General features: G+C 37.7%; 1 protein-coding gene across 1 annotated transcript in view; it reads right to left on the bottom strand.

The window, feature by feature from the left end:
• The window catches only part of TRHDE (thyrotropin releasing hormone degrading enzyme), a 349,173-nt gene that overhangs the window by 243,829 nt on the left and 89,261 nt on the right, over positions 1-16,083 (bottom strand). Inside the window, exon 3 of the mRNA XM_006728228.3 lies at positions 1,191-1,317. Coding sequence (XP_006728291.1) covers positions 1,191-1,317 — 127 coding nt within the window. The remainder of the gene's footprint in view (positions 1-1,190; positions 1,318-16,083) is intronic.

The following is a 16,083-nucleotide window of genomic DNA, read 5'->3' as shown; positions in this document are numbered from 1 at the left end:
TTTTTTTTTTAAAGATTTTATTTATTTATTTGAGACAGAGAGAATGAGAGAGAGAGAGCACATGAGAGGGGGGAGGGTCAGAGGCAGAAGCAGGCTCCCTGCCGAGCAGGGAGCCCGATGCGGGACTCGATCCAGGGACTCCAGGATCATGACCTGAGCCGAAGGCAGTCGCTTAACCAACTGAGCCACCCAGGCACCCAAATAATACCAACACTTTTGATCGGGTAGCACTTTATTCTTGCCAATGAACAATCACTTTTATGTGGATCAAAACAATCACTTTTATGCTGATCAAAAATGTTCTTGGGAAGGAAAAAAGATGGTGGGTGAGGAACAAAAGACTGCCATGATGTAATATTTCAAAACAGGTTTTCCAAGAAGGAAAAATAACTTCAGCATTTCTAATGGGTACATGTACCCTTTTTAACTTCCTGGAAAGTCATAGTTCACTCCCCTGCAAAAGTGGGAGCTTCACTCAAATTAGGATCATAAAATTCATTTATTCAATCAACAAGCAACTATTGAACATATCGTATTTGTAAAAGGAAGAAACATCAGAGTATTCATGGTGAACGTAATCTCCCTTATACAATTTCCCTTCTGCTTTGTTTTTATTCTACTTGCTACAACTGTACTGAAATATGACTGGACAAAAATAATGTGAGGGATAACTAATACATTGTGGTCCAAGATCTGAGAATTAGGACAGAGAAAATAATCAACGAGTGTCTTCTCAGTGTAAAACACAGAAGAGTTCTGGGAGTCATCAAGACTTAGCTTGAAATCCCAGCTCACCACTTACTAGCTGTCTGAATGAAAAACAGATTCCCTGGATGTCAAGTCCCGTGAGTGGCAAATGTTCTAACAGTACCTACCCATCTAGTACTTCTGAGGATTAAATGAGATGTTGGCAAGCACCCCTCCATAGCACATATTCAATGATTATATCTACTTGAGTTATCTTTTGGAAACCTAAACTTACATAATGCCCTTCTTAATTCCTATGAGGAATTCTTGGCAAGATTTAAGAAACAGTAAGTTTTATTTTACCTCTTCAGAAGAAATTATTTTTCATGCTCATCTTCTCTAAAAATATAATTCTTGGAATTTTCATGTCTCAAATAAATGCATGAAGACAAATTTCTACCTTCAAGGATCCCTTCCATTAAAATAACCAAGAAAATACTTACCTAGTTTTGGCAATGAATAGGGCACTTTAAAGTAGTCTTCATAAAATTCTATTAATCTCTTTGTTATATGGAGAGCATAGTCCCCAGATCCTCTTCTGATAGCATCGGGTCTTGCATATAATCGTACCTAATTAAAAATATATATGAAAGTTACTTTAGCCTTTTGGTATTCAAATTTTATCTTCTCTGCCTATATGAATCTACACAAATCACTGTGAATACTACAAAAATTAAACAGTATTCTTAGTCATATATCAAAGCACGCTGTGGCTAAAAGAACCAAACTTGAACAATTAAAGTAACCAAGTTGAGCGAGTCACAATTTCCTCGCTTTACAAGATGACATAGAGAAGATTTATACACTTTGCATCAAAATAAATATTCAAGTTATCACTTAAATGTGCTTGCTAGAGATATGAAGGTACGGTGGATTAGTATAATGGTGCCCTGACTATGATGTAAGTAGGCAGGATATGGTGGCTCCGCAGGAGAGAAAATTCACGGTTTGTTAAAGATACATTGCATCAAGCTTTGGAAGTATTACCAGGCTGAACAAAATATAATTTATGCTTCCTTCTTTTCTTTGGAACCAACTGTCCTTATTCCCAATATGCAAAGTAAGAAGAGCAATTTTTCATGTACATAAGTGATTGCCACTCTGGAAGACTGTCTACAACTGCTCCCAGCTTCAAAACCAGCAGAAGTATTTCATATTTCTAACACAATTTGGATACTTAATATTGATTTTTAAATCAAGCATTGTATATTATCTAGTCCTTGGACAAAAAGAAGCCTGAGGCAAATAACACAAACTGAACAAAACTAACAATTGTACAGAAAAGGTTAAAATGAGATTAGTTTTCATAAAGATTTCATAAAGCTATCCAGCATCTTTCTTTCCAAAGGCTAAACCTATTTTTCACAGATGTGGCCCCTAATCCTCATATTAATTCTGTAAATAAGAAATATGCATTTTGTAGAGCAATAGAGAACACAGCAGCCTGGGAGTTGGGCATTAGTCCTGCTCTGCCACTAAGCAAGCTGGGTGATATTAAACAAATTACTTAACCTCTTTGGGCTTCAAATGTTCTCACTTATAAAATGAAGGTGTTGACTGAAGTGCTTTTAAGTTCTAAAATGCATTACTTCCAATCCCATTTTACAGATAAAGGAGTTTGTGTTCTTTTCAAATCACTAAAAAAATAAAATAAATGGTTTACTCAGTATGTGGAAATGGATATTTATATTCAACAGGAAGACAAAAGAAAGCTGTACTCAATCATATAAAAATTGATTATACAATTAATTCTGTTATCCTTGCTTAAGGAGAGAGAGCAGAGATGTATATAAATAAAAAGAGTAGAAAGTTAAGAAAAATGCATTGACTTGATGTTAGAAAGACCTGTAATTCAATAGATATTTACTAAATTCAATAACAATTATTTACTGAAATAGTGAAGCTACTTCTTACCCAACAACCAAATCAAATACCAAATTTAGTTCACAGTCACTTACAGTTTTAGTTGGCAGTAATATAAATCCAAAAACTATCAGGAGCTACCAACTGCAACAGCAGAACTTAACATTCTTAGAGAGAGTGTGGATATGATTCCTGACCCTAACATTACCTGATTATAAACATGCACTGTCTTAAATAAAGTTCCCAAGAAGCAAACCCTAAGGAAAGGGTGAGCGTGCAAGTGATTCACTAAGAAAGTGTTCTTAGGAGAAACCTACAAAAGAGCAAGGCAAGCAAGACAGAAGCCAAGCAAGGGTGCATGCAATTTCAGGCAAAGTCCTGGCCTTAGCCTGATCCCACAGGGAGCTCTAGAGTATAAACTGCACTTGGAAGCCTGCACTGCACTGAGGCATGACAGCTAGACCTCCATATTCTTGCATCTCAGCCATTGGATACTGGTTACCAAGGGGAAGGCATAAAATCCCAAGGACTTCTTGTTCTTGGAGCATCTACGTGATGCCAGCTCCAGTGGCCCAAGGATAGTCCCTTGGAAAAGATTTTAGGTGTGAGCTACGAGGAGCAAAGCAATGAAAAGCTGGGGGATAGGCACATCAAACAGGAAAGGAGATCTGGTCTGTGCATCATCAATAAACACCACAGACAATAATCATTCACTCATGTAGTCATTCAACAAATATTTATTTGGCATCTAACTTGTACCAGGTCCTGGACTAGGGATTTTTAATTTAGTGATGAAGACATGTTTTCTAACCAGAGATTGTACAAAGGATTTTGAGGAAAAACACAATGAAGGTGTAGTCCCCATTCTCAAAGAGTTTCCCATGCACTCGGCAGGTTAGATAATAACAGATAATGATATATGCCATATGAATGGTAAACTAAAATAACAAATGTATTCTGAGGAAGAATGGATAGCTTTCAGGAGGCTCAGAGGTAAAGTAAATAGTAAGTTCATGTTGAAACTATAACCAGGACCACTGCAAAATGAGGCATCAAAAGGTCGCTGATCTTATTTCTACAAAGCATCATTGATTTTGGTAGAAACACAGCCATTCCTGTCAATCAGCTCTACCAGTTGGTCAACCTATCTGTAGGCGCAGACAAGAGAAACACAGTTAAATCAATCTGGTTGTCAACATTGGATGGAAATAATCCAATCTGAATGAGAAGATAAAACATACGCAGGCTCAGCACAGTGACTGCATTTGCTCCATTCCAACTTGTGTCGTGTGCCTCTTGTGTGCCAGGCGTTGCATAAGGAAGAGAAATGGAACATACAAACTCCTACCGCAAAATGAACACGACATTCACACCTACTACTCTTAAAAGGTTCATAGTATGTGGAAAACAAACAAATCCACAACAAAAATATAATGTGAACAATGTAACAATGTAAGGCTCCCTGCCTTCCCCCCATTATAAAGAATTAACTGACTGTTCCTACACGAGGCCAAGCCCCCCACACTCTATCTCTTCTTGCCTTTTCGAACGTCATGCCCAAACTTCTCTCCTTTATCTCCCACGTCACCATACTCATGGATTGGAAGAACAAATATTGCTAAAATGTCTATACTACCCGTAAGAGACTCTTAATCATAGGAAACAAACTGAGGGTTGCTGAAGGGAAGGGGGGTGCAGGGATGAGGTAACTGGGTGATGGACACTGGGAAGGGTATGTGTTGTAATGAGCACTGGGTATTATGTGAGACTGATGAATCACAGACCTGTACCCCTGAAACAAATAATACATGATATGTTAATTTTTAAAAAAGAACCTAAATCCAGAAAATAGAAGGAAAATTTTTAAAAAAGAACATTTATGTGAAAGCATTTTAATGATTAGTCAATACTAAGAAATATTAATCTATTAAAGGAAACTAACCCAACAATGTCATCATAGGCAATGCCATCACAGGTGTTTCCCTGGCTACATAGTTTTTCATTTGTCACAGGCACAATTTTTAACATTAATATTTGTAATAGCCACAAGGTACCAAAGTTATTATTTATCATAATAAATTTTCAGCTTTTCCAAGTCTGAAGAAAATGGCTATACTACCCAAAGCAATCTACACATTTAATGCAATCCCTATAAAAATAACAACAGCATTTTTCACAGAGCTTAAACAAGCAATCTGAGGGCGCCTGGGGGCTCAGTTGGTTGAGTGACTGCCTTCGGCTCAGGTCATGATCCTGGAGTCCCAGGATCGAGTCTCACATCAGGCTCCCTGCTCAGCGGGGAATCTGCTTCTCCCTCTGACCCTTCCTCCTCTCGTGCTCTCTCTTTCTCTCAACTAAATAAATGAATAAATATTTTTTTAAAAATCAATCCTAAAATTTGCATGAAATCACAAAAGACCCTGAATAGCCAAACCAACTTTGAAAAAGAAAAGCAAAGCGGGAAGCATCATAATTCTGGACTTCAAGTTATATTACAAAGCTGTAGTGATCAAAACAGTATGGGACTGGCACAAAAATAGACACAGGGATCAATAAAACAGAACAGAAAACCCAGAATTGAACCCACAACATATGGTCAATTAATCTTTGACTAAGCAGGAAAGAATATCCAATGGGAAAAAATCTCTTCAAAAAATGGTGCTGGGGAAAACTGAACAGCACCATGAAAAAGAATGAAACTGGACCACTTTCTTACACCATATACAAAAATAAATTCAAAATGGATGAAAGACCTAAATATGAGACAGGAAACCATTAAAATCCTAGAGGAGAACACGGGTAGTAACCTCTTTGACATTAGCGGTAGCAACTTCTTACTAGATATGTCTCCTAAAGCAAGGGAAACAAAGGCAAAAATAAATTGTTGGGACTTCATCAAAATAAAAAGCTCTGCACAGTGAAGGAAACAATCAGTAAAACTAAAAGACAACCTATGGAATGGGAGAAGATATTTGCAAATGACATATCTGATAAAAGGTTAGTATCCAGAATATACAAAAAATTTATAAAGTTCAACACCCCAAAACCAAATAATCCAAATAAAAATGGGCAGAAGACATGAACAGACATTTTTCCAAAGATGGAATAGATGGCCAACAGACACATGAAAAGATGTCCAACACCACTCATTGTCAGGGAAATACAAATCAAACTACAATGAGATATCACCTCACACCTGTCAGAATGGCTAAAATCAACAACACAAGAAACAATAGGTGTTGGCAAGGATGTGGAGAAAGGGGAACCCTCTTGCACTGTTGGTGGGAATGCAAACTGGTGCGGCTACTCTGGAAAACAGTATGGAGGTTTCTCAGAAAGTTAAAAACAGAATTACCCTATGATCCAGCAATTGCTCTATAAGTATTTACCCAAAGAATGCAAAAATGCTAATTCAAAGGGATACAGCATCCTGATGCTTACAGCAGCATTATCTACAAGAGTCAAATTATGGAACCAGCCCAAGCATCCACTGACTGATGAATGGATAAAGAAGATGTGATACACACACACACACACACACACAGGAATATTACTCAACCATCAAAAAGAATGAAATCTTACCATCTGCAATGACATGGATGGAGCTAGAGTATTATGTTAAGTGATATAAGTCAGTCAGAGAAAAACAAATACCATATGATTTCACTCACATGTAGAATCTAAGAAACAAAACAAATGAGCAAAGGGAAAAAGAGAGAGACACACAAACCAAGAAACAGACTCTTAATTATAGAGAACAAACTGATGGTTACTAGACGGGAGGTGGGGGGGGCATGTATTAAATAGGTGATGGGGATTACTGGTCTAGTGCTCTCTGGCCACCCTGTGATTGGTGCAAGCCAAGAACCCTTAACTAGAAGAAACTGTATTGTCTTATAAGATCTGAACCCAAACACACTGAGGCCACACATCAAGGTGGTGACTAGTCTAACCCATGCTAACATTAGGGCACAACCTGTTGGATAGTTTTAGCTTCCTGTGAACATTTGTAACCACTGCTTTAATCACTTCCTACCTCTTGCCACCCGCTGCTGCTGTGATCTGTCCTTACTTGTGAGCTTCTCCATGGTATGCCAAGAGCTGGCATTTTTTAGTGGACTTTTATGTTTTGTAATTGAGAGCTCATTTCAAAAGCAGAAAAAGGCAAAAAAAAAATATTAAAGCAAGGAAAAGTGTCACTGAAACAAAGAAAAAAAACAGATTATATCACTGCAGTGTAGTTAGAAGGGAATAGGAAAAGTAGAAGGAAATGAGTTAGACTATTGTAGAAGTCCTAGTTAAAGATGATTATGGTTTGGACTAGAGAGATAGCAGGAGGGATGCAGAAAAAATGGATGGATTTATTCAACTAGTCCTAACATTCTATCTAAAAGTTCTTTAGTTACCAAGTAAAGTCAATTGTAGTCACATTCTCACATAAGGACAATCATTCACCTTGTCTATACCCATCCCACACCAGTGCCCTATTGGAACAAATGAGATCCAGTTGAAGGATGGGGGGAATAGTTTAAAATATGTCACCAACTGGATAATTCTTGTGTGGTTAGTCAGAAGTTTACTGTACAATAATTCATTTTATATGTGAAAAAAAATCACAGTTGTTTTCTTCTTTTAGAAGAACAAAGTTCTACTTAATCATAACATAGAAACTAAGTCTTCATAAATATAGCTATCACTCAAGAGCAATGAAATATAATTTTATTACACCTGCTTATTTGCATTTTCTGATATTCCATGAAAAGAGCCCAGCTCTAAAAATGTAAATCGCTTACCAGGGTTTTTCTCTCCCTCTGCCTAGCTTCTTCCAACAACCAGTATAAACCCAACTGCCCATTTAGCCCAGTGGAAAGGACACGACACTAGGAACATGCAGGTATGTGAAATTCAGCTTTCTCCCTAACTACTTCTGTCCATTTGTGAAAGTCAGTTAACTTTTCCAGGTCTTTGCTCAAAGTTCCTTCCAGGGATAATAGTTTATCATTACCTATATACATTATGCCTGAGAGATTGGTATATCTCAATTCTTCTCATCTACTCCCCTTATTTTGAGAATAAAATAATAAAAGGGTTTTCTTTATCTTCACAGAGTTTTAGTCCTTTGCATTTTCCACTTCCCCTGGAAATACATACATACCAACTGCTCAGCTAACATCCTTTACTCTTGATCGTACCTCTTTTTTTTCCCACTAACTGCCCATGAGCTTGGTACTGATTAGACAGAAATAACTTTAGTAACCAATTTGGAATAGAAGAAGCTGGCTTTTGAAAAATATTCTTACGATGTAGTAATACATCATAGTAATGAACTCAGGTATAGGAGTTACCTAATTTTGATCTCTTAGAACACTTGAATGCCCAAAATAGGTGTTCCTAAGGGGGTATCTATTGTACCCAGCAGCCTTTACCTAGTAGTTTCATGGACTCTCTATATTTAAAGTATATTTGTTTCATCTTTTTATAGGATTTTAAGTATTTTAATCATTGAAGGGGAAAAATGCTAAAGACAGTTATCTCAAATTCATTTGTCACAAAAATAGTGATGGCAGTTAAGTCTCAACTATCCTGACAACTAAGAGTGGCTGCTTAGAGGACACATTGGGATGAACTCTGAGGCCACATCTGCAGCTGCCAGGAGAAAGTGCCATGATCTGTGAAATGCCATCTGGGTTCGTAAGGGTAGGAGAAGAGGAGAAGAAGCTGGTGTCAGCTTTTGCCATTATTAAGATAGAATATCCTTTGGAAGGGAGTCATAATGCAAGGGAACTTTAGAGAAGTTCAAATTGACTTTGTCTCTGAGAGCTGTGCAATTTATAATAAGAACATCAAAGACTAATTAAGGATTTCATCAATGGGACATTTATTTATTCAGTTAATATTTAATGAGCATCTCTTAATGGCCAAGCCACCGCTCACATGCTGAGTGTCCAAAGGTAAGCAAAAGAGAGATGGTCCCGTTTTTCAAGGAGCTTACAGTCCAGTGGGGAGATACAGCAACAAAGTCTTATAATTGAGAATAATAAAGTGGATCTAATTTACAGTGGCTCTTCAGAGAAGTCCTTTCCACAGAGATGGTGATGAGCAGAACAGGGACAGAGCACCGTGGAAGCACAGGAAAGCAAGCAATTGTTTAAATTCTTACATATAACGTTCATCTTTCATTGTAGCAAAGATTTCAAAGGAAAGGTAAAAATACATATACAATTTTAATATAATGCAAAAAATGTAAGCAAACAGATACAATTATCAGAAATATTTTAAAATCATATACTAAGTAATTCTTCAGACTTTCTTCTAATAATTTTAAATAATTCATACATTTTCTCGTTTACCTTTATTTTTTTTTAAAGACTTTATTTCTTTATTTGACAGAGAGAAACACAGAGAGAGAGGGAACACAAGCAGGGGGAGTGCGAGAGGGAGAAGCAGGCTTCCCGCTGAGCAGGGAGCCCGATGCGGGACTCGATCCCAGGACCCCGAGATCATGACCTGAGCTGAAGGCAGATGCTTAATCACTGAGCCACCCAGGCGTCCCTCGTTTATCTTTAAAAAACACCTGTAGAATAAGCATGGACTTAGCAGTACATTCTGATTTTGTAGATGAAAATTTTGAAGAGGTTTTTTATAGTCATAGAATCACGTTAAAGGACAATGAAACTAAATCTCTCTGTGTATAAGCCTTTCTTCTAGATTGTTTTAATTATTTGTTGTGTTAAAAGTGAAGTGTAGTAGTTGCTATATAATTATGTGAAACAGTGTGTAGTTATGCCATACAGCAGAGAAGAAAAGAGAAAACATCTACAACAGTAGAACACCTGCTAAATAAGGACGTGAATAACACTTTCTCTGATTGGACATTTGTAATTTGGTGCATTAAATTAAACTTTCTGGTTTGCCAGAGTTAACCTTTGAGAAAATTTTGCATGGCAGGAATACACTAGGAACTTTGGAAGACACAGTCATTATCTCATGGCTTTAAAATATCACTACAGTCATGATAATAAGTTTACTTTTCCTTCCACCTAACTGAAAAATCCATCCCCTTTCTTTAATAACCACAGAACGACGATGTTGCTGTCAGTAAATTCTCAGCCAATAAAGCTGAATTAATTCGCCTCTGTGAATATAATTTGATGTGGGGGGTTCTTCATACAAATCAGTAAAACAGAACAAGCCAGGGAAAAGGGAGCAGGTGCTTTTGGCACTAAGTAGAAGACAAATATATTGATACCAAGAGAAAAGATCTTGTAAACAAGAAACTAAAAACCCAAGAGTATTCGTCTTATTTAAAATTCAGAAGGTAACTTTTTCTTTTTCTTTTTTTTTTTTTTTTTTTATGAAGCAAAAGGGAAATCAATACACACAAAATTCTGGCAGAAACAAGGAATCAGTGCTCAGATGCACAAGCCAATAAACGTAAAGAGGAGGCGGGGAGGGGCCTGGGGAAGGGGCTGGGCTGGCTACCACAGGCAGTGCGGGCCCAGGAGACAGGGACTTGGGAAGCCCGGGCATCTCCAGTGAAGAGTCTTGGTTGCTGCTCTGAGCCACTGAGAGCCACTTCAGGGTCTGAAGCAGAGTAACATGACTGGTAAAGACAAAGGGAGATGATTGAGGCAACAGAATTTAAGATGTATCGAGGAAGGGAGGCTCGTGAATAGAAAATCACATTACAAGTGAAAAATTTGTTCTGTAGCTTTAATAGCAAGAACAGCCAGCAATAGGCAGCCTCCATCACCGGAGTCAAAGAACTCATTCTGGGAAGGAGGAGAATTTAGAATTGGGGATGGAGAGGTAGTAAAATCCCAGTACCGTACTAGGAATGAGGCACATGATCATAGCAACACCACAACTATTTCAAAACCTACCATTCTAACAAAACACGCCCCAGAAACAAATACTAGAGCCTCTCCGGGAGTCTCCCCGTGGAATGCATGCCACAGATCCCCAGGGCAGATATTCTGAGAACAAGTACTAAAACATCATGAGTGAGGCCAAACACCAGCCTTATACTCAAATCCATTTCATATCAAATATTGTCAAAGGAGACTCCAGAATACCGTCAATGGTCAGGGTGCTCTGAGGGCCTGTCCCTACTTGTATCTTCCTCCCTCCACCTTCAGAGCGTTTTACTAAGGATTCTGAGACAGGTTTGCAACATATATGCGGTTCCTTTTGGACCCAGTGACCTTTACTCTATATGTTCATCGGCTATTTGAGGTCATGTCTCAACAGGACAACAAGTCCTTTAAGTATTGTGTCCATCTTTTCAATTGTTCCTTTCACTCCTTACCGTGTCTAATACAGGGCCATTCACCCAGTAGGGACTAACAACATGTGGCTGACTCCCATAAAATGGCAATAAACTTTGAAGGTCCTTGTCCACTCCAGCACTAAAATGCTGTTATAATAGACTGATTACACCTTCCAACTGCATTTTGCTTCAGGCAAGGAAATTAGCACTGTGGCAATCTGTATAGTCTCTTGTAAATCACTTCACATTTATTTACTAAGCACAGTATTTACTAGTTCACGATGGAGTTTACAAGTTCAACTTACTTACAGATACTTCAAGGAAAGGACACGGCTTAGCCATATTCACACTGCTGTTGTCACATTTTTCTAATATATATGTGGTAGGCTAAATAACGGCCCCCAAAACACCATGGCCCAATCTTTAGAACCTGTGAACATTACCTAAGGGGACTTTACAGTTGTGATCAATTAAGAATTCTGGGATGAGATTATCCTGGATTATTTGGGTGGGCCCTCAATGGAATCACAAATGGCCTTATAAGAGTAAGGCAGAGGGAGTTTTTGAGGACAGAAAAGGAGAATGCAATAGGATGACAAAAACAGAGAAACCTACAGATGCCCTGAACCAGAGAATACAAGGAATACAGTTTTAGAAGTGGGAAAGGCAATGACTAGATCATCCTCTAGAGCCTCCCGGAGGAACGAGCTCTGCTAACATTTTGATTTTAATCCCCTAAGACTCATTTTGAATTTCTAACCACTGGAACAATAAGAAAATGAATTTGTGTTGAGTCACTAAATTTGTGATAATTCGTTACAGCAGCAAGAGGAAATGAATATACCTTTTTTACCTTCCCACCAGTTAATACACTGTTTTGTGTTAGACTTTCAGCTTCTTGCAGGAGCACATTTTGTATTTATTCGTGTGCTGCTCTTTTTGTTGCAAGCACATTATTTACAGCTTTCAAACTGCTAATGCTGGCACACTTATTTTACCCACACATATTATTACCACGCACCCTATACACTACCGCACATACCCAGTCCGCATGCAAAAAAGTGAGATGATTGAGTACAAGTTAGAATCATCTACAGCGGGCGCCTGGGTGGCTCAGTTGGTTAAGCGACTGCCTTCGGCTCAGGTCATGATCCTGGAGTCCCTAGATCGAGTCCCGCATCGGGCTCCCTGCTCGGCAGGGAGTCTGCTTCTCCCTCTGACCCTCCCCCCTCTCATGTGCTCTCTCTCATTCTCTCTCAAATAAATGAATGGAATCTTTAAAAAAAAAAAAAAAAGAATCATCTACAGCAATTTTTCTCCAGGTATTGCATTGCACTTTGCATCAGAAACACCTGGGGAGGGTAACTATTTAAAATTCAGATTCCTGGGCCTATACACTCTGGAAATTTGGAATCACCTCTCTCTCGGGCGGGGCCCTAAAATCCTTCATTTTAATAAACTTACCGATGGAATCATAGGTATTCTAAAATTGAGGTATTACTGGCCTAGAGTCACCCGAACAACATTTTGTTCCTTCAGCTCCACGGAACAAACCTCAAGTCTTGAGAGAAATATTTAGCAAAAGCCTAACACATAAGAAAACATATATCTTTATCCCTTAAATCTCTCTCAACATCAGAATCTTCAATGAAGATACATTCAGCATGGCTGGTATTATTTTTAACTCTAACAACCAATCTTTCTTTCCCCTGCACAATAAATGATAAACAACAGATGAGTCAAGTCCAATGTTTGGAAACCAGTAAATGTTGTTTAATACTGTCACAGACTATAGATAAAACAGTAGCTTTTAATCCCTCTCTGAGATAGAGTACCTCTTTTGTAGTTGATTGAATTGCAGTTTTTTTTTTTAAATGACATAGAATAAATATAGAGAATTTCCTTATTAAGCTATCTATGTTATGACTGGTCAAATTTCTTCAGCAAGACGGATAGCCAAGTACATCTATTTGTACATACAGAAGCTCAGTGCTTAGTTGGATTCACTTTCAATTTCGTTTGGCCCATCTGTCCTTTTATCCCCTGATTTCCCACTGCCTGCTGACCTCACTTTTGCATATGCCACCTTCCCCTCCAAAACAACTATCAAGTTCAAACACAGTCCTGCCTGCCCCTTTCTGCTCTCCTGTATCTTTCAATGATCGGGTAGCTCTCTACCATCTAGAGTCAGAACCCAGAATTCATTTGTTCATTCACTCATTTAACAAAAATATTTATTGAGGGCACCTGGGTGGCTCAGTCGGTTAAGTGTCTGCCTTCAGCTCAGGTCATGATCCCAGGGTACTGGGATGGGGCCCCGAGTCAGGCTCCCTGCTCAGTGGGGAATCTGCTTCTCCCTCTCCCTTTGCCCCTTGCCCCCAACCCCACCCATGCTCGCTCTCTCTCTCTCTCTCTCAAATAAATAAATAAAATCTTAAAAAATATATTTATTGAGAGTCTAACTTTGTGCCAGGCCCTCTTTGCGGTGCTGCAAATGTGAAGTGAACCAAACAGACAGAAATCCCTGCCATGGAGAGCTAAGTAAGATAAATACAAACATATAGCATGTTAAATAATAGTAAGTGCTCAACACAAAAATAAATCAGAGAAGGGAGGAAGGAAATGTCTAAAGGCCAGAGAGAGCCTCACTGAGAAGGTGATATTTAAGTTAAAATATAAAATAAGTGAGGATGAGAGCAATGTGGATACAGATTTCTGGGGGAAAGGAAAGAGCCACTTATCAGTGTCCTGAAAATCACTGTTTCAGTCCTCAAGCCTCTCAATTCAACTCCTTCTCTAAAGAAATTGCAAAATATTCCAATCCTATAGAAAAGTACTGGACAGAAGTACATTATCCTAGTATCCTCAACAGATTTAAATAATGCTGATACGTTTTTCCACATTTGCTTTGGGTCTTTTTTAACGATGTAAAACATTACAATTCCCTTGAAGCAATACACCCCCTTCTCCCCATTCCCCTCCCTCCCACTCTAGAATTAGCCAAGCCATGACGTGCTTCAAGAATATTTCCAATGCATGTTATATTTGTCCTACACTTTTATTCAACTTCTATTCAAAGGAGTTGTACCAATTTACATTCCACCAGCAGTGTATGACAGTCCTGCTTCCCCACATCCTCACCAAATCTTGTATTTTGAAATGCCTGTTAATCAATGGGTATAAATGGTATCTCATTGTTAGTTGTAATTTGCATATTTCTGATACTGGTGATGTCGAACATCATTTCATATGTTTCTTAGCTGTTATATTTTCTTTTGCAAACTGCTCTGTTCCTTTGCCCTTCTTCCAATGGATTGTTTATCTTTCTTTTCTCATGATTTGTGGTCATCCTTTGTATATTATAGACAGCCATCATTTGCCAGTATATGATTTGCAAAAATCTTCTCCTAGTCTGTGCTAGCCTTGTGCACTGTCTCTGATCAAATAGAATGTTTTATTTTGAATGTAGTCAAATATCAAATGTTCCCTTTAGGGTTTTTCTTTTCTGGGTCCCTTTAAAGAAGTCTTTCACTGCCCTCAAGGTCAAAAAGATATTTTTCTTATATGTGCTTCTAAAGTTTTTAAACTTTTGCTATTCAAAGTCAGAGCTTTAAATCATGTAGAATGTATTTGTGTGAATGCTGTGAAATAGAGATCTCATTTTATTTTTTTCTATGTGGATAATCAATTGTCTCAGTACTATTTGTTGAAGAGTGTTGTCTTTCCCACTGATTTATAATGCCCCTCTCCATAAACCAGGTTCTCACATATACTTGGATCTCTACTGTTTCTATTATTGGTCAGTATGTCTATCATTGTGCGAATAGTACATTCTGTAATCACTAAAACTAAATAATAAATTGTGAGGTCTAATAAGACACTGCTCTTATTCTTTTTCAAAACTTCCTTATTATTCTATATGAATTTTAGGATCATTTTCCACACTTACACACAAAATCCTGTTGAGAAATTTGCTAAAATTGCACTGGATTTGCATGTTAATTTGACATCTTCAAACATTATATCTTAACATCCATGCCCATGGAATATCTCTTGATTACTTCAGGCTTTACCCCACTTTTAAGTGTTACGATAAAAGCCTTACACATCTTCTATTAGATTTTATTTCTAGATATCTTATGGTTTGTTGTTACTGTGAATTGGATTCAAAAAATCATATTTCTAATCTATTATTTTGATATTAGCTACTTAACTGATTTTCATGAAGTGACTTAGAAACAAGCCAACTTTCTGAATTAATTCTAATAGTTTTACTGTGTTGTTTTGTGTTGGCTTGTGTCGGTCAGGATTCCTAGAACAATGCCAAACAGGAGCAGTGAAAGAAGGTGTCCTTATCTTATTTTTACTCTATTTGGAATGCCTCTGTTGTCTCACTACCAACTATAATTCTTGCTGCAAGATAAGGAAATTCCCTTCTATTCATTGTTTGCCAAGAACTGCAACATGAATAGTGTTGGATTTTTCTAATGCTTTCATCACATCTATTCAGATAACATGTTTCTTTTTTCCTGTGTTCTGTTAAGGCAGTGAATTATAATAATAAGTTTTCTAGTGTTAAACTGTTTGCTTTCCTAGGTAGGGAAAAAGGGGAGAAGACAACCTACTTAGACATGTTGGGAAGCTTTCCTCTTTGTTTAAGATAAGATGTAACTTAAAAAGCAGCATCAGACCTATAAATCCAGAGAACAAACCGGTTGTTGCCAGAGGAAAGAGAATTGGGAGGCAGAATGGATGAAGGGAAGTGACAGATACATACAGGCTTCAGTTTTGGAATGAATAAGTCACAGGAATGAAAGGCACAGCACAGGGAATATAGTCAATGGTACTGCAATGGTGTTATTTGGTGACAGATGGGAGCTACACTTGTGGTGAGCATAGCATAAGGTATAGAGTTTTTGAATCACCATGTTGTACACCTGAAACTAATATAACATTGTGTGTAACTATGCTCAGATAGATGGATGGATGGATAGATAGATGATAGATACATAGATGATAGATAGATAGATAGATAGATAGATAGATAGATAGATAGATAAAGATGTAACTTTTCCCAAATAGCTGGTGGAACATACCTATAAAACTGTGTAAACCTGGTAGTTTTTTGTGCAGGAGAACAGATTTTTGATTAGTGATTTAATATCTCTATGGTTACTGATAATTTATAATTTTCTTAAAATTAT

This window comes from Leptonychotes weddellii, chromosome 5, assembly GCF_054177405.1.
Source record: "Leptonychotes weddellii isolate Sample4059 chromosome 5, ASM5417740v2, whole genome shotgun sequence".
Lineage (NCBI taxonomy): Eukaryota > Metazoa > Chordata > Mammalia > Carnivora > Phocidae > Leptonychotes > Leptonychotes weddellii.
The sequence above is the reverse complement of the archived record's forward strand: the minus strand, read 5'-3'. Positions and strand labels throughout refer to the sequence as shown.